We start from the raw sequence: 21,212 nt of genomic DNA, 5'->3' as shown, positions 1-21,212 counted from the left end.
ACTGAAGCAGGAGAATCAATTCAACCTGGGAGGCAGAGATTGTAGTGAGCCAAGATTGTGCCATTGCACTCCATCTCGGGCAACAAGAGCAAAACTCTGCCTCAAAAAAAAAAAAAGAAAGAAAAAAGAAAAAGATGAGTAGAAAGTTGGATATACAAACCTGGAATTCAAGGGATGGGTCTGTTCTGGAGTAATGCATTTGGGAATTATTGTTGTATGGGTGGTGTCTAAAGCCTGAGACTGAATGAGAGCACCAAGCAAATGATTGTTCTAGTTAGAGTAGAAAAAGGTGATTCAAGGAGTGAGCCCTGGGGCATTTCAGTGTCAGTAGACTGGGAAGGAGAGAAGGGATCAGCATAGAATAAGAAAAAGCAACTGATGTGGAATACAAGGAAAACCAGGAATGTTTGGTATTCTGAAAGCTGAGTGAAGAAAATAAATCAAAGTGGAAGCAATTAAGTGAGTCAAATGCTGCCCATAGGTCAAATAGGATGAGAAATGGGAACTGACCACTAGCTTAGCAAATTGTTAAAAATGGGTAAGGGAGATCTTTCAGACAGATGGGGTAGCATAATTGTGAGAGAATGCACAGTGATTTCTGGCAACTGCAAATAACTGAAGACAGCTAAAGCATGAGGATATAGCAGGGACTGGAGAAGAAAGAAGCTGGATGGATACTCACACCCTGGATCACAATGTGATACTAATCATTTTGGATTTACCATAAAGGATATGAGAATCCACAGGAAAATTTTATGTTGGGTAGTAACAGAGCCAGTTTTGCATTTAAAAGATCAATTAGGCAGTGGTATGAAAAATGAGGAACAAATCTGAAGGCAAGGAGACTAATTTAGACGCTATTAACAATTGTCTGGGGAGAAACTTGGACAGGCAAGATGGGAAGATGACTCAGATAAACATTTAGGAAATAGATTCTAGAGGACTTAATGACAACTCTGACATGTAGGAAGGTGGTGTTAGAGGAAGGAGTTACGAATGACTCAGGTTCTGGTTTGGGCAAGTGGGTAGGGAGTGGTACCATTTACCCAGGAACACTCGAGAAAGAGAAAGATTGCCAGAAAAAAAATCACAGACTCACAAAGTGCAGAAAGCAGCCTAGTATCTTAGACCTAGTGCATTCTCATTTAGTCCTGTTAGGGAAGTGGAAAAACAGGCTTACAGAGATTAGGTAACTTACCCAAGGTTACACAGCCAGAAAGTGAGAGTCCAGATGAGAACCCAGTTCCCTACTCCAAGCCTAACATTCATTCCACTTCTCCAAAACTGCTGTGCCAAAAACTTTGGGGCAAGGAGAAAGAGTATTTTTTTAAATGAATAAAGAAGGCCAAGAGGTGGAGAAAAGAGGGGATTGTCAGCTTTTTAGGACAGGTTACCTAAATATATTTTTTTCTCTAAATCTGCCTGGATGGAAGATACAGAAAATAAAAATAAATGTTTACTAGCAACACATTTGGTTTTATCACATTGAATGGTTTGTAATGTAAGGTAGGGAAGAGAACAAGTTGGTGATTTTTCACAACCTCTCAATGTCTTCTTGGCTTGTCTTCATCATCTTAAGGTTATCTACAGTAACTAACTACTGTTGAGCCCAGGGGTAGTGCTGAATGGTCCATGCTCTGGTGGTATTAAGAGTCTAGTGAGGAAGATAAACACAGAATTACAATACAAGGTGTTCAAAACATCTAGCAATACTGTTTCTTTAAAAATAAACTTTTTATTTTGGAATAATTTCAGATTCACAGTAAAGTAGCAAAGGTAGTACAGAGAATGGTCTTGTAATCCTTATCCAGTTTCAGTGTCTCTTAATGCCATTATCTTACATCACAGTAGCATATTTATCAAAAATTGATAATCCATCCTTTCAGCCGGAACCACCATCTTCCAGTAATTCGCCAAAATGACGAACATAAAGGGAAAGAGGAGAGGCACCCAATATATGTTCTCTAGGCCTTTCAGAAAACACAGAGTTGATGCTTTGACCACGTATATGCAAATCTATAAGAAGATTATATTCCCTGGCCATCAAGGGAATGGAAACCGTTCAAAAAGAAATGCCTCACAAATGTTACCATGGAAAAGCTGGAAGAGTCTACAATGTTGCCCAGCATGCTGTTGGCATTGTTATAAACAAACAAGTTAAGGGCAAAATTCTTGCCAAGAGAATTAATGTGTGTATTGAACACATTAAGCACTCTAAGAGACAAGATAGCTTCCTGATAAACGTGAAGGAAAATTATCAGTAAAAGAAAGACGCCAAAGAGAAAGGTACTGGGTTAAACTGAAGCACCAGCCTGCTCCACCCAGAGAAGCCCACTTTGTGAGAACCAATAGGAAGGAGCGTGAGCTGCTGGAACCTTATGTATTCATGGCATAATAGGTGTTAAAAAATTAAAGATCTCTGGACTATAAAAATGTTTCTCTTCATTGAGTAGAAGTGTGGTGTCCTCTCCCCCAAAGAAATATTTAAAGGAAATTTTAATTGTGTCTTAATTCATTATGTAATGTCTTTACTATTTAAATTTAATGTATTTCTTGTGGAAAGGCATGATGCAGCTTATTGCAACAAATTACTCAATTGGTTAGAAAATGGCCAGGTATTATGTATCAAATATTTGTACTGGTTTGAAGATAGTTCCTCTAAATCATCAAGGAAGAAATAAAATAATTTACAAGAGAAAAGAAACCAACATTGGTACATTACTTTGAACAAAACCCCAGACTTTATTTGGACTTCACCATTTTTTAAAAAGAAGTTATTTTCCTGTTTTACTTTCCAATCCTGTGTTCTCTGCTCCATGTTGATTGTCTTTAGCTCATTACTCTCTTCTGATCTGTGGCAATATCTTTTCTGCATAGATCATCTCTAGTTTTTCTGAAAGCATAAAATTTGAAAAAATATTTTATATGGTATATACATATCATATTACTATATATAGCAGATTGAACCACCTTGATTACCTTTGCTGGGGTATACTAAAGGCAGAAGTTTATTTAGTGAAAATCAGACATAAAACTCCTGAGGAAATTCATCACAGACCATTGTGTAAGGATTGCTGGAAATGCCGCATTAGCACACTGTGTTTTTGTGATTTTGCATAGGACATTGAACTACGCAATACCAATGAGAAATAAACATTGAAGATATCGGTGTTAGCCTGTTTGCATTGCTAGAAAGAAATGCCTGAGTATGGGCAATTTATAAAGAATAAAGGTTTATTGGCTCATGGTTCTGCAGCCTGTACAAGCATGGCATCCACATCTGTTTGGCTTCTGGTGAGGGCCTCAGCAAGCTTACAATCATGGTTGAAGGTAAAGGGGGAGCAGACAATGCATTACCTAGTGAGAGAAGCAACAAGACAGACAGGGAAAGTTCCACACTTCCGAACAACCAGCTCTGGTGTGAACCAGAGGGAGAATCCACTCATTACCATGGGGAGGGCACCAAGCCATTCATGAGGGATACACCCCCATGACCCAAACACCTCCCACCAGTCTCCACCTCCAACACTGGTGATTACATTTTAACCCAGGAATAATTGGAGGGGACAAGTACCCAAACTATATAAATATCATGCATTACAGTGTAATGCCACCAAATCATTACTATGGGTAGTTGCCTATGTTTCTGAGCTTTATTGCTACCCTGTACAATGTAATAATTTGTCAATTGAACATAATACCAATGAAAATATCAACACAGACTTTTTTTTTATTACACAAGTTCATTTTAAGTTTATATTTTAAAAAAGCATAAATGACCAGGAAATCCTGAAAAACAACGTTTTAATGTCTGTAGCTTTACAGACATTAAGACATTTTAAAGTGTGTTCTCACTTATACATGGGAGCTGAATGATGAGAACACATGGACACATATCGGGGGAACAACATACACTGGGGCCTTTTGAGGGTGGGAAGTGGGAGGAGGGAGAGGATCAGGAAGAATAGCTAGTTGATGCTGGGATTTATACCTGCGTGAAGGGATGATCTATGCAGCAAACAACCATGGCACATGTTTATCTATGTAACAAAACTACACAGCCTGCACATGTGTCCCTGAACTTAAAATAAATGTTGGAAATTTTAAAACTAAAAATTAAAAAATAAATGACAAGCACCTGACCAAGAAGGTTATTCTATTATTGCTCTTGTGTTTAATATAATAATAATAATATAATTATTATTATATTACTGTGCTATCCATTAACCTAATACACTACATTGAGAATAAAGGGGAGAAAACAAAGGATAAAAAAAAAAACATTTTAAAGCTTCAATAATTAAAAGTGAAGGATACCGTCACGTAACTATAAATACAGACCAATTAACAGAACAAAATATTTGTAAGTAAAAACAAATAAATATTGAAGTTTGGGATATGATGAAGAGGCATCTTAAATTGGTTGGAGAAAAGGTGAACAATTCAGTAAACAATTGGGATTGTTTTTTTTTCAGGTAGCCATCTGAAAAAAATAAAGTAGATTCATACTTCACACTGTACATCAGGATAAATCAGAGAGAAATTAATTATTTAAATGTAAAACATAATAATAAAAAGCACTCAACAGAAACATGGAAGAATTCCTTTCTAACCTTAAAGATTCAGAGAAATCCTTCCTAACCATGATTCAAGATTCAAATGCCATAAAGATGCCCTAGAATCCAATAAAGACCAGCATCCCAATAGAAAAATGGGCAAGCTTTATGAACAGACAAAAGGTAGAAAAGGAAAACATATATGGCCCCCAAAGATGCTCATCCTGTCTCATAATAAGAAAAATGCAGAGAGCAGCCCAAGATGGCTGACTTTGAGGATTGAGCATTGGATGAGGAGAAAGTGTACATAGCTGCTAAATTCATCCTTCATGCTCCCACATGGGAATTTAATGAAGTATTCAATGATATTTGACTAATACTTAATAATGACACTCTCCTCAGCAATGGGGCAGCACATGCATTTGCCCAGTATAACATGGATCAATTCACACCTGTGAAGACAGAGGAGGATATGAAGATCAGGTCTTAATTACAGAGCAAGGTGACCTAGGTAATAGCAGATTTCTAGATCCAAGGAACAACATTTCCTTTAAATTTGATAATGTATGGAAAAAAGCAAGTGACTCCAAGCCACAGGAAGTAGATGAAGGTCTGAAGTCTTGGAGAGAATCCTGTGATCCTGCTTCAACGGCCTACGTGAAAGATCATTATTCCAGTGGCTTCTGTACTGTTTATGCTAAAACTATAGATGGGCAACAGACTATTCCTGCAGGCATTGAAAGCCACCAGTTTCAGCCTTAAAACTTCTGAAGCGGTCGTTGGAGTGGAAGTTCATTATCACACCACCTACAGCCCAGGTGGTTGGAGTGCTTCAGATTCACTATTATGAAGATGGCAATGTTCAGTTGGTTAGTCATAAAGATGTACAGGATTCACTCACTGTTTTGAATGAAGTCCAAACTGCCAAGGAGTTTATTAAATCATAGGGAATGCAGAAAATGAATGTCAGACAGCAATTAGTGAAAACTATCAAACAATGTCAGATACCACATTCCAGGCCTTGTGCCAGCAGCTTCCAGTTACCCACAGGAAAATCGACTGTAAGAAGATACTCATCTACCCAGATTGGCAAAGAAATGCAGAATGCTTAAAGGCTGAGTGTAGGATTCTTCAGTATGAGGAAAGACAAGGATTCAATATGTGGTCATATGATAAATAAGTGATTTATAAGCAAGAGTGATATTTTGCTAGGGCTTTCAAAGTTAATAGGTTTTCCAGCTTCATAGAATACTGTAAAATCTATAGCATGGTCTTGATTCTTTTATGTTATCTGCCTTGTAATTTTCTGTTATCATTATATCTACATGTAAATCTTTTTGGTTTTTATTAATTCTGTGCTACACTTAATGATGGAGAGAGAGAGAGATCTACCTTAGAGACGTTTTGCTGTTTAGAAAGTTTTCCTGGGCCATGAAGCCCTGTTACTGATTTAGACAAGGTATTATGTTCATTACTTTCTACCCCTATCCTTCCAAGCACTTCTGGTAATTCAGTGGTTTTTTTCTAATCCACCAACAGCTAAAGAGGCTATGCTACAAACTATAGCTGAATAAAAGTCACATCCTTCTCTTTCTGACTGCTTTGATCATTTGTAGCATCTCATAACTGTAGTTTTCCAAAGATTGAGTTGGGACATTTCAGGTCCTTTTTTGGAAGACAAAGGAAGTTACAGCTTTTCTGGGAAACATGTTTTTAAATCCAAAGGCTTTAACCACATTCCCTGCATATGAACATGTTTGCTTTTTCTCCTTCCCTCATTTCCTTCCCATCTAATATCATTGCAGTTATTGACATCTGCATTTTTAGAAGAGTTTTATTCATTTATTTTTAAAAATGTTCAAGAACTGCTGACATACTGTGGATTTAGTGTATAAAACTTGAAAAATGTAGATGTTGAAGGAATAATAAGTATCCTGCCCTTTTTATACTTTGTGGCAGAATTGTGCTATAAGCAAATGAATCAAGCAACTGCGTAAATCATAAACAAAAACTAATGAACCAAAGTGAAAAGGATAACTTCCATGCAGTATCTTTCTATTCTAACCTGTAATTTAAGGGAATATTAGTGATTTCTTCTCAACAGAATGTAAAACTTATTTCAAATTACTCTCCCTCTGTCCTGCCTGTCAAGAACTCAAGTATAGCTGTGGTATAGCAGCTTTTCCAAAGTATATTGGTTATACACAGGTTTGTGTGTAATCTCAGAATACACAGCTGACATAGATATAATATGACATGATATGATATATGATATGATATGATAACTGGTGATGGCGGGTTAACATTGTTTACACGTCTATGCCAGGCCTTAAGGGAAGAACAGTCTTTTGAAGAACCAGATAGTGTCTTCCCATCTATCTCCAAATACATGTCAAAAAAGAAGGGTGTTTGTGCTTCGACTTTGTTTTTGCTCAGTAATATGGTCAAGCAAGAGTTTGTTTTCAAGTGGCCCATTGAGTTGTGTAAGCATTTTATTTCAAATAAAATACATAGTATTATTTGTTATTCATGCTATCCATCCGTATCATACTATCTTTTGTATCAGATAGTCTAATAGAAATGAATCCATTTTGTTCAGAAAGAAAGAATGAAAGAAAGAAGGAAAGAAAACAAAAGAAAGAAACATACAATTACTAAGATTGGCAACCACCCCCAAAATTGATAACTCATTTTATTAGCAAGGCTGTGGAAATTTAAACAATCTCATACATTCCTAATGGGTAGTATAAACTCCAATAAAGGGCAATTTGGCATTACCTATCAAAATAATGAATAAAGGCTATACTTTCAGTGATCATTTCTATACTTCATTACTAGAGTAGTTTCTCCAAGATGTATTGCTAACAGTAAAAGAATCAAGTTGCCTGTAATCCCAGCACTTTGGGAGGCTGAAGTGGCTGGATCACAAGGTCAAGAGATTGAGACCATCCTGGTCAACATGGTGAAACCCCGTCTCTACTAAAAATACCAAAAATTAGCTGGGCATGGTGGCACGTGCCTGTAATCCCAGCTACTCAGGAGGCTGAGGCAGGAGAATTGCCTGAACCCAGGAGGCAGAGGTTGCGGTGAGCCGAGATCGCTCCATTGCACTCCAGCCTGGGTAACAAGAGCAAAACTCCATCTCAAAAAAAAAAAAAAAAAAAAAAAGAATCAAGGTGCCAAACACAGTATACTATACTATGTAAGAAAAGAAGTAAAATAAGAGTATATATCCATAGTTACATAAAGAACCCTGGAAAAAAATATGCATTTACTGGGAATAACTGACTGGGTGGAGGCAGGGTAAATTGGAAAGACAGGAGAGGAATACGAGCAAGACTTTTCACTTTACAACTTTCATTGTTTTTTGGGTTTTTGAACCATATGAATGTATTGCTTCTTTGAGAAAAGGTAAACTGAAATTAAAGATGAGATGAACATCTTAGGCAACAATAACAGCTGAAGAAAGAGGGATTGTTCAATGAGTTTATAAAGTATGCAACAAATCTTGTCATGTTTGAAAAAAGAATAGAAACACTGAGTTACGTTACATGTATTAAAACATTTTACAGTTAAGTGTACATATTAAAAACAAGGACAACGACCAAAAGAACAGCAATGCAAACTGTAGTTTCTAGGCCAGTGTAGGAAAGGAAAAGGAATATAGAAAGCACTATCAATCCCACAGAAGGATGGAAAGGGAAAAGAGTTTTTTTAAGAAATGGTGAAAAGAAAATACAAAATGAGATGGTAGAAAAAGCTCTCCAAATATGGCAATCATAATACATTTAAATATATGCAATCCACTAACCTAAAGGCGATTGTCAGAATAGATCCACACATGGCTATTTGTTGCAGCATTATTTATAACAGCAAAAGACTAAAAACAACTCAAATGTTCTCTTAATAAAGGTCTGGTACGTCCACAAAACAAAGTACTATGCAGTTTTGAAAAGGAACAAAGAATATCTCTACATACTCTGAGGGAGTGACGCCCAAAATATGTTGTTTATTTTTTAAAAAGCAGGCTGGATAAAAGTATGTATAAAATCATACCAGCTATATAAGGGATGAGAAATGAATAAATAAGTGTATGTATGTGTATATATATATATGTACATATACTATGTAGATATATCTTCCTTTATATATATATATATTTGTATTTAAAAGGGAAAGATAAGCCACAATATAAAGGAAAGTGATTACCTATGGGAGGTGGGAACAAATAGCATAAAGAAGCAGGGAGAAAAGCTAGCCTTCTTTGAGTAAACCTCCTTCTCTAGAGTTGACGTGGGAACCATGTAAGTATATTACACAATTTTAACGTAACTTTTTAGAAAATCAATTCACAAACAATAGAGAGGATAAATAAAGTCTAGTATTTGATAGCACAACAGGGTGACTATGGTTATTAATTTAATTGTACATTTTAAAATAATTAAAAGAATACAATTGGATTATTTGTAACATAAAAGATAAATGCTAGAGGTGATGGATACTCCATTGATCCTGATATGATTATTACACATTGCATGCCTGTATCAAAATATCTCATATATCCCATAAATGTATACACTTACTATGTACCCACGAAAATTAAAAATTAAAAATTTTAAGTCAAAAGCAAAATGAAATAAATGAGCCTGTGTATCCAAAAGCTAATACAATCATATATAAAGTAACTTTAAAACACAACAACGTTGATATACATTCTAACAGGATACATCTTAAGGTAAGGACAAAAATATCTGTAAAAGAATCTTAAACTCTTTGTAGTAATCATATTTTTGGTGGCATAGCACTGGTATTGATGTTCTGAAACTATTATCTGTATATGGTGGGTTAACACAGATGATTGTTGTTGTCTTGAGAACCAGGATTTTATCTGTAGGAGAAAGAGGATGAAGACTATTGAGGTGAAGTAAATATCCTTTAGTCTTGAATCTTGATTGGAAAAATCATAATGACTAGGGCCCAGATATTTGTTTCCAAACACCATTTACACTAAAAGGAACCAGGGATCTTAGGAGAAATGCTGATGTCTAGTCTAGGGGCAGGAAATGGACAAGTAGAGTCTCCAAAATCTTGGAGTCTCAGAAAGCAAGGAGCCTATCACAGACCAATAAGGTTCTGTCAAAAGGACCTAGTAGTCAGTGTGCAGAGGCTCCCACTGGCCAAAGAGGGGACAATTTGAGCATAAATAAGGAGAATAACTGTAATTGATTAATCCATTAACAGTAATGACAATTCGAGCATCAATAAGGAGAATAACTGTAATGGATTAATCCATTAACTGTAATGGTTTGAAATATGTAATGGATTGAAATGTTTAAACCTATATGCTTATGATAATACTGGAAAATAATTGATCACGTTTGAAAGATGATATAGGAAACCAACTCATTATTTTGGAAACCAGTAAATAAAGGGAAATAGTCAAGCATTTATCCTGAAAAAAAAGTCAGCTAGCAAATGAATATGAAATGATAGGATATAACTATTCTGCAACTCTTAATGAATTAAGGGACCTAGCCATTAAAGGACAATGAGATATTATGTGCATCCTGATGAGAGAACTCCATATACCCTATGAGGAGTCTAGCCAAGGTAATTGAACCTGAATCTGATTAAGACTCTAATGTAAAGCATCAATTTGTAGGAAATACTGAAGACAGAGAATGTGTTAAATGGTACCATGGGAATGAAATCCACAAAGTTCAACTGGGGAAACCCTATGAGACAAACAACTTGATTTCTTCATCACATTCCTAGGAAGAAAGGAAAAATAAGAAGGGAATCCGATGGCTCAAAAGACTTAAAGACTTAAGAAACACATCAATCAAATGCAACACATGGACCTTACTGGCTCTTGATTCTGACAAACTATAAACCTCTCTCTCTATCTCTCTCTCTCTCTCTCTCTCTCTCACACACACACACACATGCACACATACGTGCAAATACACAAGCATTTATGAAACAGTTGAGAAATTTGAACAGAAGATATTTGATAATATTAAGAAATTGTATTTTAGGTATAATCATGGTTGCATGGTTATATTTACTAAAGCTTTCTTAATTTTGTAGATTCATAATATTTATGGTTGGAAGAATATACAATCTGGGATTTGCTTCATAATAATATTGGGAAGAAAACAGTGAGAAGGTACAAATGAAAGAAACAAAATTGGGTAAGAGCTGGTAACTGTTGAAGCAAGGTGGTAGGGTTTACTGTATTTTACATTCTATATTTGTAATGAAATATTTTTAAATTTTTTCCACTTATGGACTAAGGATATGAACAGACTTTTCAAAAGAAGACATATATGAGGCCAACAAACATAAAAAAGTGCTCATCATCACTGATCATTAGAGAAATGCAAATCAAAACCACATTGAGATACCATCTCACACCAGTTAGAATGGCGATCATTAAAAAATCTGGGGACAAAAGATGCTGGAGAGGATGTGGAGAAATAGGAACACTCCTACACAGTTGGTGGGAGTGTAAATTAGTTCAACCATTGTGGAAGACAGTGTGGCGATTTCTCAAGAATCTAGAACTAGAAATTCCATTTGATCCAGAAATTCCATGACTGGGTATATACCCAAAGAACTATAAATCGTTCTACTATAAAGACACATGCACATGTATGTTCATTGCAGCCCTGTGTACAATAGCAAACACCTGGAACCAACCCGAATGCCCATCAATGATAGACTGGACAAAGAAAATGTGGTACATATACATCATGGAATGATACACAGCCATAAAAAACGAAGAGTTCGTGTCCTTTGTAGGGACTTGAATGAATATGGAAGTCATTTTTCTCAGCAAATTGACACAATAACAGAAAACCAAACACTGCATGTTTTCACTCATAGGTGGGTGTTGAACAATGAGAATACGTGGATTCAGGGAGGGGAGCATCACACACTGGGGGCAGTTGGAGGAGGTAGGGGAGAGACAGTGGGGAGTGGGGAGGGTGGGAAGGGATAACATAGGGAGAAATGCTTGATATAGTATACACCTAAAATAAAATTTAAAAAAATTTTCCACTTATTAGGTAGGTCACGAAGGAATACAAAAATAAGCATATAATTGATCAATAATACCAAGAGCTTGCCCAGGAAAAGACTAATAAAACAGGCAAATTTCTTGGCATGCCCATTTTATAAAATAGGAGAGAAGGCACAAACAAAATACATCAAGAATACCAAAGGAGGCACGATTCAGATTTAGAAACAACATAAGAACTACAAGCAAAACCTTGCGCAACTTTATACTAACAAATTTTGACCTCCAGAGAATACTTTGCAATATCTGGAGGCATTTTCATTGTCACAAATGGCAGGGGTCAGGGCAGAGTAAGGGGATGGGGCAGGGTGCTACTGACATCTAGTTGGTGGAGGTCAAGGATGTTGCTAAACATCCTACAATGCACAGGATGGCCTCCCACAACCAAGAATTAGCCAACCCAAAATGTCAATAATTCTGCGATTGAGAAACCCTGAACTAACTTAAATTAGCACACTTCTAGGAAAATATTTATTAGCAAAATTAACCCAAGAAGAAATTGAAAATCTTGATAATAACCCAGACTCTCTATTGCATGATTCTCTGCAATAACCAGAGAAGAAATTGAAATGATTTTCAAAAATCTACCTATTCTCAAAAAGCCAGCAGGTGAGTGAATTCTACTAGGTAAGTTTCACCAAGATTGCAAGTAACACATAATTTTCATTTCATCTGAACAGTTCCAGACAAAAAGATGAGAAACTACCAAACCCAATTTACAGCCAGGCATAATCTTGACACTGAAATGAAACAAAGACTGGTAAAAATGGAAGAGTATAGGCTGACATAATTTGAAAACAAAGGTTTGAAAATTCTAAATAAAATATTACTAAATTGTATTTAGTGTGTATTAAATCTAGTGTATTTATTGTGATCAAGTGTGGTTTATCTTAGGAATAAAAATAAGAAAAGCTATTGATGCAATTCACACCTTAGCCAAGTAAAGGAATAAAACCATATAGTTTTTCAATGCATGAAGAAAAAGAATCCAATAAAATTCAACATTATTTCAAAATAATATCAATAATAAAGTTTCATGAGGCCAAAGAGAAAAAGAAACTATTTTAATGTGATAATGGTGTCTTCTGTAAACCTACTACAGACCTATTTAATTGTGAAATATTACACATAGTCCCATTAACATCAGGAGCAAGAAGTGATCATCACTATCCCCACTATAAGGGACATTAAAATTTGAAAGACAAAAGCACAATTCTTACTCTTAGCAAATCGTATGACTGTCTCTCTAGAAACCTGAAAAATATCACCTTCAAATCACTGGATTTAAGGTAAGAGTTTAACAGAGAGTGAATATAAAGTATACATACAAAATCATTTCCCTAAACAGGATAATAATCAATTAAAATACAATAGCAAAAAAAAAAAAATACCAAGAAATAAGCTTAACCAAAAAATGTAAGGCTTTCATTGAGTAAAATATAAAGTTTACCAAAATAAATAAAAGAAGGTCCAAATAAATAAATGTACTTTTTTTTGTAGAAAGGAAAGCAAAGTACTGTCAATATGTCAATTCTCCCCAAACAAATCTACAAATTCAATGTAATCACGATAAAAATCAGAATTTTCATCTGGGCATGGTGGCTTATGCCTGTAATCTCAGCACTTTGAAAGGACTAGGAGGGAGGATCACTTGAAGCCAGGAGTTCAAGACCTGCCTGCACAACATAGATCCCATCTCTACAAGAAAATTAAAAAATTAACGGAGCACGGTGGCATGCACCTGTAGTCCTAGATACTCAAGAAGCTGAGGCGGGAGGATTGCTTGAGCCCAGGAGTTCAAAGCTGCAGTGAGCTATAATTGTGCCACTGCACACCAGCCTGGGTGACAGAGTGAGGCCCTGACCACCCCCCAAAATAATTTCCTTAGAACCTTACCCAATGACTCTAAAATTCCAAGGTAGTACAATATTGGTGAAGGAATAGAAAAATAGATTAATGAAACAGACTCATAGGTATGCTCAAAGCAGCATTTCAAATCAAGGGGAAAGAATAAATGGTGTTAGCATAACTGGCTAACCATTTAGGAAAATATTAAGCTAAATTTCTTTCTAGTCCCATTTAGAAAAATACAAAAGAATTAAAAGTTACGGATAAAAAGCACAACGATAAAAGTGTTAGATAAATGATCATTTATTGATGATCTTGGGGGCAAGAAGACTTTCATTTATTGATTGATTGACTGATCGATTGATTTAGAATCCCACTATCACCCAGGCTGGAGTGCAGTGGCATGACCTCGGCTCACTGCTACCTCCACCTCCTGGGTTCAAATGATTCTTATTCCTCAGCCTCCTGAGTGGCTAGAATTACAGGTGTAACCACCATGCCTGTCTAATTTTTGTATTTGTAGTAGAGACAGGGGTGACTTTATTAATTTCTTAGGACTGCTGCAATGCATTACCACAAACTGGGTGGCTTACAACAGAAAATTATTCTCTCACAGTCTGGAGGCCAGAAATCCTAAATTAAGGTGTCAGCATGATTTGGTTCCTTCTGAAAGCACTGAGGGCCAATCCATCCCATGCCTTTCTCCTAGCTTCTGGTGGCTGCTGGCAATCCCTGGTGTTCTCTGGCTAGCAAACATATCACTCCCATCTCTGCCTGGGTCTTCAGAGCGCTACCTTCTTCCTGTGTGTCATCTCCTCTTCTTATTAGGGTGCTCCTCATTAGATTTAGGGCTCAGTTGTAAAATCCTACTGGATCTCATCTCCAGATCCTTAATTACAGCTGCAAAGGCTCTTTTTCCAAATAATATCACATTTGCATGTTCTAGGTGGACATATCTTTTGTAGGGGTGGGGGCACTGTTCGACCCACTGCAAAGGCCTTTTAAATTAAGACAAAAGGGAAAAGATTCATAAATTTGACTTCATTCAAAATAAAAGCTATATGAAACTAGACATCATAAATAAAAGCTATATGAAACTAGACATCATAAATAATGTTAATAGACAAACCACTTATGAGAAAACATGTGCAACATCTCTTATACATTTCTTTTAGAAAAAAGACTAAAGTCCAGAATACGTAAGTTGTAAAAATTGCTGAACTCAAAAAGAAAAAGACAACCCAATATAGAAATTATTAAGTATAAGAGCAGTTCTGTTAAGAAAGCAAGAGCCTAGGAGGGCCAGATTAACACCATTTTCATTTCAGCTTCGTCTTGAGATAAATAAGATACATTCCTTGCCAGTCACGACCCACATTTATACGATGTTTACAGTTGAGGAATCAGCCTAAAGACACCTACAAGGGACAAGTCTAGATGTCCCAATACCCATAACAATAGACGTTTTCAAGTTAATTATAGTTACGCTTTGATGTCTTCACGCACTAAAATGTCAAGGATAGTTTTCTTTAAATGAAGAGAAGAATAAATTTTGTCATGCTGTCTACTCACCCTCACGTAGACACAACTTGGTTTATTGTTTACGTGGACAAGACCGCTACACAAGAAAAACTTAAAACTAAGGCAGTGTGTTCATCTACCTGCCTTCTGAGGACACCTTACTCTGTAACAGAGTAGTTTCTAGTAAATTTGCTTCCTTCACTGTGCTCTGTGACTCGCAATGAATTCCTTCCTGCATGAGATCTGAGAACTTCCTCTTGGAGTCTGTATTGAGACCCTTTTCTCGTAACAGTTTTTAACCAGAAGAAATAAAACGAACTAAATAAACAAACATAAATTAAACTAAAATAAACATTTAAAGATGGTCAACGACATTAGTATTCCAGAAAATAAAAATTAAAAGATGTCCTATATTTATATCAAAATTTAAAATGCACATTTCCAAATACCAGTATGCATTCAAAGAAGATATATATGTATGTTTACTGTAGTACTGTTTTCGAGAGTTCTAGGTGGGAAACAAACTAAATGCTTATCAATAACGGAATACCTACCATGGTGTATGAGGTAGCTCTCTAGGTAATAAGGTAATAATAGGACTAAATCTTCATGGTATAATTCTGAGTGAATAAAGTTACATGTGAAGTGTAGGTACAGTATAATACAGTTCATATTAAACGAATACACAGAAAACAAAACTACATATTTTATATGCAGTTCTGCATATATATGTAAATCCATAGAAAGAAATCTGAAAGGACACAAACCAACTCAATAATGATGGTTACCATTGGGAAGGGAGATAAAGGGGACTGTGACAGGGGGATGATAGACATAGGGAACTTTAATCTGTAACATTTCAAATTTTTTCATTGAGAATGCATTCAAATGTTACCTGTATAATACTGAAAAATAATTCATTCACTATCTTAAAGAGAGCGAATGGGAAATAATTGAAAGGAAGTAGTGTATTTTCTTTCAAGAAATTAAATAATAAAGGAATTATTTTTAATGATGATGAGAATAAGCAAACTGTAGAAAATCTACTAGAGGGAAGATTAGTACAGATATTAATGTAAAATGGAAAATGCTTATAACGTGAAGTTTTAAACTTTTTGGATTTAAAAAAAATGATATGATGAAAAAATTTAGGTAATTTAAGGGAGCAACAGTGAAACTGTCTCAGGAACTTGGAAATAAAATTTTACTTGAGAGTCACACTGTAAAGTGAATGTACAATGAAACAACAAAGAGAAAAATCACCTTCACAAAACATAATGCTTTCCACTAGCAATTCTCGTCTATAACTTGGTTGACGATTTTGACATGTGTAAGGAAAGAATATGCCAGTGAGCCATGGAAGTGTAGAAAAGGGAGAATCAGTGAGGCCAACATGGACACAGCAGACTTGTGAGTTTCTTAATCTTTATGTGCCTACATTTCTCCATCTCTCTAATGGGATTACCAATAGTGTCTACTTCATAGAGTTACTGCATAAAGCAAAACAGCACCTGGTATGTAGTGAGGCTGCACATTATTAAAGGGAGGGAATGTGATGGTCAGGCCAATAAAATGGTATCATAGTTCTATTTCCCATTATCAACCAGCATACTGGTTGATACATCAGGCTCCTGTGAAGTAATCAGTGTGAGTCAGCCTCCTGACTCCAACCAGTTCTGGGACACTGAACAGACCGAGTTTCCCAGACTGCAAGACTGAAAGTCCAGCCTGGACCGAGGTTGAAAAAGCACCAAGGCAATGCCATCCAGCAAGACCTCTTGATTACCAGCCAGTAGTCTTTTGTAGTGACACCCTACCTTTGCCATATCTGATCTAGTCAAACTTTCAAACAGCTTGAAGGGGAGTGGGGAAGGTCTAAGTGGGAAAAAAAAATTAAAATATTAACATGTGGTTCTGTGAAGGAATTATGGGTGATTTTAATATTTTCTTTGTTTTACTTTTCTACAGTTTCCGTGTTTTATTTAGTGTGCATTACTTTCATATTTAATATTTAACATAAATATATTTAATATTTAACATAAATATAAATATTTAATGTTTCATAAACATATTTAAATGATGATGAAGAAAAAGAGAGGTTCTAGCTTGAAGGGGCCACCAGAGTAGAGATACCGCTTCTGAGGCTACCCCTGAGAGGAAGATTCCAGCGAGTTGGGGCAGAGCAGCGATGATCAAGATGCAAGTCCAAGTTCGAGACCAGCCTGGACAACATGATGAAACCCCGTCTCTACTAAAACTACAAAAATTAGCCGGGCGTGTTGGCAAGTGGTGCCTGTAATCCCAAGTATTCGTGAGGCTAGGCAGGAGAGAATCGCTTGAACCCGGAAGGTTGCATTGAGCGGAAATCGCGTCGCTGCACCCCAGCCTGCGCGATAGAGTGAGATTCTGTCTCAAAAAAGAAAAAGAAAAAAAGAAGATGCAAGTCCAAGATGCACTGCTTTCTCTGCAAAGACTTTTTCTTCCACTATGCACCTAGATTTTGAAGTAGTTTGTTATTTGCCAGTCATTGCATTTGCGTGGGGAGTGACTGCAATGGAAAGCATCTTCTTGAGAATTCTAAGTGTGTCACGATATCTATCTGTATCACTGTCTGGCTATTGAACCTGAAAGTCCCAGGTTTGAGTTATTAAGCATTCCCCCCTTCCTCATCATCATTACCAAATTACTTACTTCCTAGGTGTCTGGCTCTATGCTAAATTGGGCGGGGGTTTCGGGGTGAAACGGAGAGAGCTTATGAGAAGAGAAATAAAAAGATAAACGAAAACGCAAAATCACCGTGGCCTGGATGAGGTGGCTAAGGAAGGTTTAGAACTTGAAGTCAATCGGTCTAATTCTCTTATCCCCCGATTCAGGGAATAGGTGGTACTTAAGCAGGGCCTTGAAAGGTTTGCAAGGTTTGAATAAGCAGAGAGCAAGAGGTGGGGGGTGGAGGAAGGGCCTTGAGATGAAGGGAGCAAAGGCATTGAGACTCTTGCTGGGCTGCCCCGAGGGTTGCAAACTGATTCGCGGAAGCCCGCAAGCAACGTTATCTGCAAGCTGCTGCCTTTTTTTTCTTTTTCCCTTGAGATGTTTTGTTACTGAGTTTTGCTATTGTCTCTCAGGCTGGAGTGCAGCGGCTCCATCTCGGCTCACTGCAAACTCTACTTTCCGGGTTCAAGCGATTCTCCTGCTTCAGCCTCCCGAGTAGCTGGGACTAAAGGAGCACGCCACCACGCCCGGCTAATTTTTGTATTTTTAGTAGAGACGGGGGGCGGGGGTTCACAATGTTGTCTAGGCTGGTCTCGAATGCCTGACTTCAAGTGATCCACCCTCCTCATTAAAGTGCTGGTATTACAGTCGTAAGCCACTCCGACATTGCAAGCAAGCTGCTGCTGCTGCTTTTTTTTTTTTTTTTTTTTTTTTTTTTTTTTTGAGAAGGAGCCTTGCTTCGTTGCCCGGGCTGGAGTACAGTGGAGTGATCTCGGCTCACTGCAACCTCCGCCTCCCGGGTTCAAGTGATTCTCCTGCCTCAGCCTCCCGAGTAGCTGGGATTACAGGCCCGCGCCAACACGCCCAGTTAATTTTGTATTTTTAGTAGAGACTGAGTTTCGCCATGTTGGCCAGGATGCTCTCGAACTCCTGACCTCAGGCGATCCGCCCGCCTCGACCTCCCAAAGTGCTGGAATTACAGGAGTGAGCTACTGCGCCCGGCCTGCAAGCTTCTTATACAGCTTTCCTTTCCTGCTTTATTTTCAGCTGAGTGTTTGTTGCCTCAGTCTTGTGACATACGTGCGCACGAGGGAGCCAACCAAAGCAGTTATAGGCTCTCTTCCAGCTCCTGTTCTGCCAAAGCCGCTCTCGGGCTTGCTAGCTCCCAGCTGTTCCCCGCCTGGGGTACAGCCTTCCTCAGAGCGCACCACTGCCTCCTACCTCCCAAGCCCGCAGACTCGCCGGTTACTAAAGAGTAAAGTAACTTACGGAGTTCCTGTTTGGTTAGTTTGGGTCGGAGTAAGGTGTGTAATTTGAGCCTTTAAAGTCAAAATCTAAAATACAATAAAGACTCGGAAATCCAAGTCTTTAGACCCGGAACACAAAGGTGACTTTCAGTTTTGAAGTTTACCGTAGGTCCCGGTATAAAACTAGTCCTGTAGAAGAAAGAAGAACCTCCTCAACATCCTGTGTGCACAGCAAGTGTGTAAAACTGAAATAGCCATCTGAGGTGTTTCGAAAATAAACCTCGGAAAGCACATTGCCTACGGTGACACATTCTCGGCCCCGGCGCGGGCAAGCTCCGGGGTCGCAGCGCGCAGCTACCAGAACCCGCCGCGCGCGCCCCGCCTCTCACTCGCGTCTCCCGCAAGGTGGAGGCGGTGCTGCGGTCGCTGACCTGTTGGCGGCGGCGGGGCGGGAGGCTGTGGGCCGCGGCGGTCTCCCTGAGTTGAGCGGAGGATGCAGGAGCCACGCACGGAGGACGGACGGGACTAGGGGGACAGCTGCAGCGGGGCTCTAGACTGCGGGAGGCCGGTGCTAGCGCTGGCGGGTGGTGGGCCCCACAGGCCGCCGGAGCCCGGAGCGCTACGTGGAACCCGCCGCACCAGGCCTGAGCGGTGGGAGGGCTCTGTGGGGCCTGGCACTTGGGCCTCCCACCACGAGGGTGGAGCTGCATTGGATCCTCGTTCCTTAGGGACCGAAGGCTCCGGTGGCACCCGGGCTATTTCTCAGAGGACGATTAGAAACGTGTCGCCATGAGGAGCCGGAGTAACTCTGGGGTCCGGCTGGACGGCTACGCTCGGCTGGTGCAACAGACCATCCTGTGCCATCAGGTAAGTGCAGGGGTGTCGCCTGTAATCAGTGAGCGAGGATGTAGCGTGTGATAGCCTGGACGGACCACCTTTAATAAACTCTGTGTGTGTGTCTGTCTGTCTGTAGCAGGTTCTCCCGCCTCCTAGCTGGGGAGGTGGTAAAGGACCTTGAAGGAAAGGTAGGTGTTGGACCAGGAACAGAGCTGGTCAGGCACCTTTAGTCAGGAGCTCCAGTCATGGCTTTGAACCCCCAACCGCCCCCCCCCGCCCCTCCCCCAGCCAATAGCAGTTCCAGGGTCAGAGTTGCAAGAAGTGTTTTCCCTTGTTTATTGACACAAACACACACACCAGGTTTGGGTGTCATCTCCTTCCCCTTCCTCCAAAGAAAAGAAGTAAAGGAACATTCTTTTTTTAAATCCATTTTAAGACTAGACTTGTGAAGGTCAGAGGCACTTTGTACAGACTATTAATTATATTTTTTTTCTGCTCCTTTCTGTTGGTTTTTCATTGCTAGTTCACTAGTTCATTCTTTCTAACTAGAAAGTTAAAACTTTCTTTTAAGAATATCCATTATAAGCGCACTTTATAATACCTTTAATTGTGTCTTTAATAATACTCACATTTCAGACTTGAAAGGCATCAGCCACCACTTACCCCTTACTCAAGATAGCATTTGCAAAGGGCACAAAGTTTCAGTTATAAGATGACCAAGTTCTGGGGATCTAACATATAGCAGCATACTGTAGTTAATCATACTGTATTTTATACTTGAAATTTGCTAAGAGAGATCTTAAGTATTCTCACCACACCAAAAAAAAAAAAAAAAAAAAAAAAAAAACGTAACTGTGAGATGATAGACATGGTAATAAACGTCATTGTGGTTATCATTTGCCAATGAATACATAAATCATCATGTTGTACTCCCTAAATATACACAGTTTTTAATGTGTCCAATACAGCTCAGTAAAGCTTGGGAAGGTGGGGAGATAGCATTTGCCTGCAATAGGTCAGCAGAAGAGGAGGTTATAAAACTCAAGAGTGGAAAAGTAGAAGAAAGACTGAAGTCCCTAAAAAACCCATTTGGAAGATTCTGTTTCTTAATGTTAACAACCTATGGTTACCTTCCTGCCCTCTTTTTCTTCACCTTGCAGAATCCAGTTACTGGCTTGCTTCCAGCCAGCTATGATCAGAAAGATGCTTGGGTCCGAGATAATGTGTACAGCATCTTGGCTGTGTGGGGTTTGGGCCTGGCCTATCGGAAGAATGCAGACCGGGATGAGGATAAGGCAAAGGCCTATGAATTGGAGCAGGTACTCAAAATAAAAATATAAAGATATTTGAAGCTGTATGTGATGGGGAGTTGGGGGCAGAGTGGGAACTGAAGGAAGTGAAACCCACCAAAAG

The 21,212-nt window shown here is 38.4% G+C and overlaps 1 protein-coding gene, 1 long non-coding RNA gene and 1 pseudogene across 8 annotated transcripts in view; 2 read left to right on the top strand and 1 right to left on the bottom strand.

Annotated features, from left to right (window-relative positions):
* Positions 1 to 2,718: 2,718 nt before the first annotated feature.
* On the bottom strand, positions 2,719 to 19,476 carry LOC141582792 (uncharacterized). The gene is made up of 2 exons (XR_012515677.1): positions 19,394 to 19,476; positions 2,719 to 2,893 (listed from the first exon to the last, which is right to left on the bottom strand). It is a non-coding gene; the product is annotated as an uncharacterized LOC141582792 (long non-coding RNA).
* LOC101039268 (F-actin-capping protein subunit alpha-1 pseudogene) lies at positions 4,620 to 5,668 on the top strand (annotated as a pseudogene).
* PHKA1 (phosphorylase kinase regulatory subunit alpha 1) overlaps positions 19,335 to 21,212 on the top strand; it is a 140,466-nt gene continuing 138,588 nt past the window's right edge. For all 7 annotated transcript variants that reach the window (XM_003944452.4, XM_010332387.3, XM_003944451.4 and 4 more), the window contains exons 1-2: positions 19,335 to 19,829; positions 20,960 to 21,118. In XM_003944452.4, the coding sequence (XP_003944501.1) occupies positions 19,752 to 19,829; positions 20,960 to 21,118 (237 nt within the window). In that variant the 5' untranslated portion in view covers positions 19,335 to 19,751. The remainder of the gene's footprint in view (positions 19,830 to 20,959; positions 21,119 to 21,212) is intronic.

This window comes from Saimiri boliviensis, chromosome X, assembly GCF_048565385.1.
Source record: "Saimiri boliviensis isolate mSaiBol1 chromosome X, mSaiBol1.pri, whole genome shotgun sequence".
Classification (NCBI taxonomy): Eukaryota; Metazoa; Chordata; class Mammalia; order Primates; family Cebidae; genus Saimiri; species Saimiri boliviensis.
Note: the sequence above shows the minus strand (reverse complement) of the source record. Positions and strands in the feature narration are given on the sequence as shown.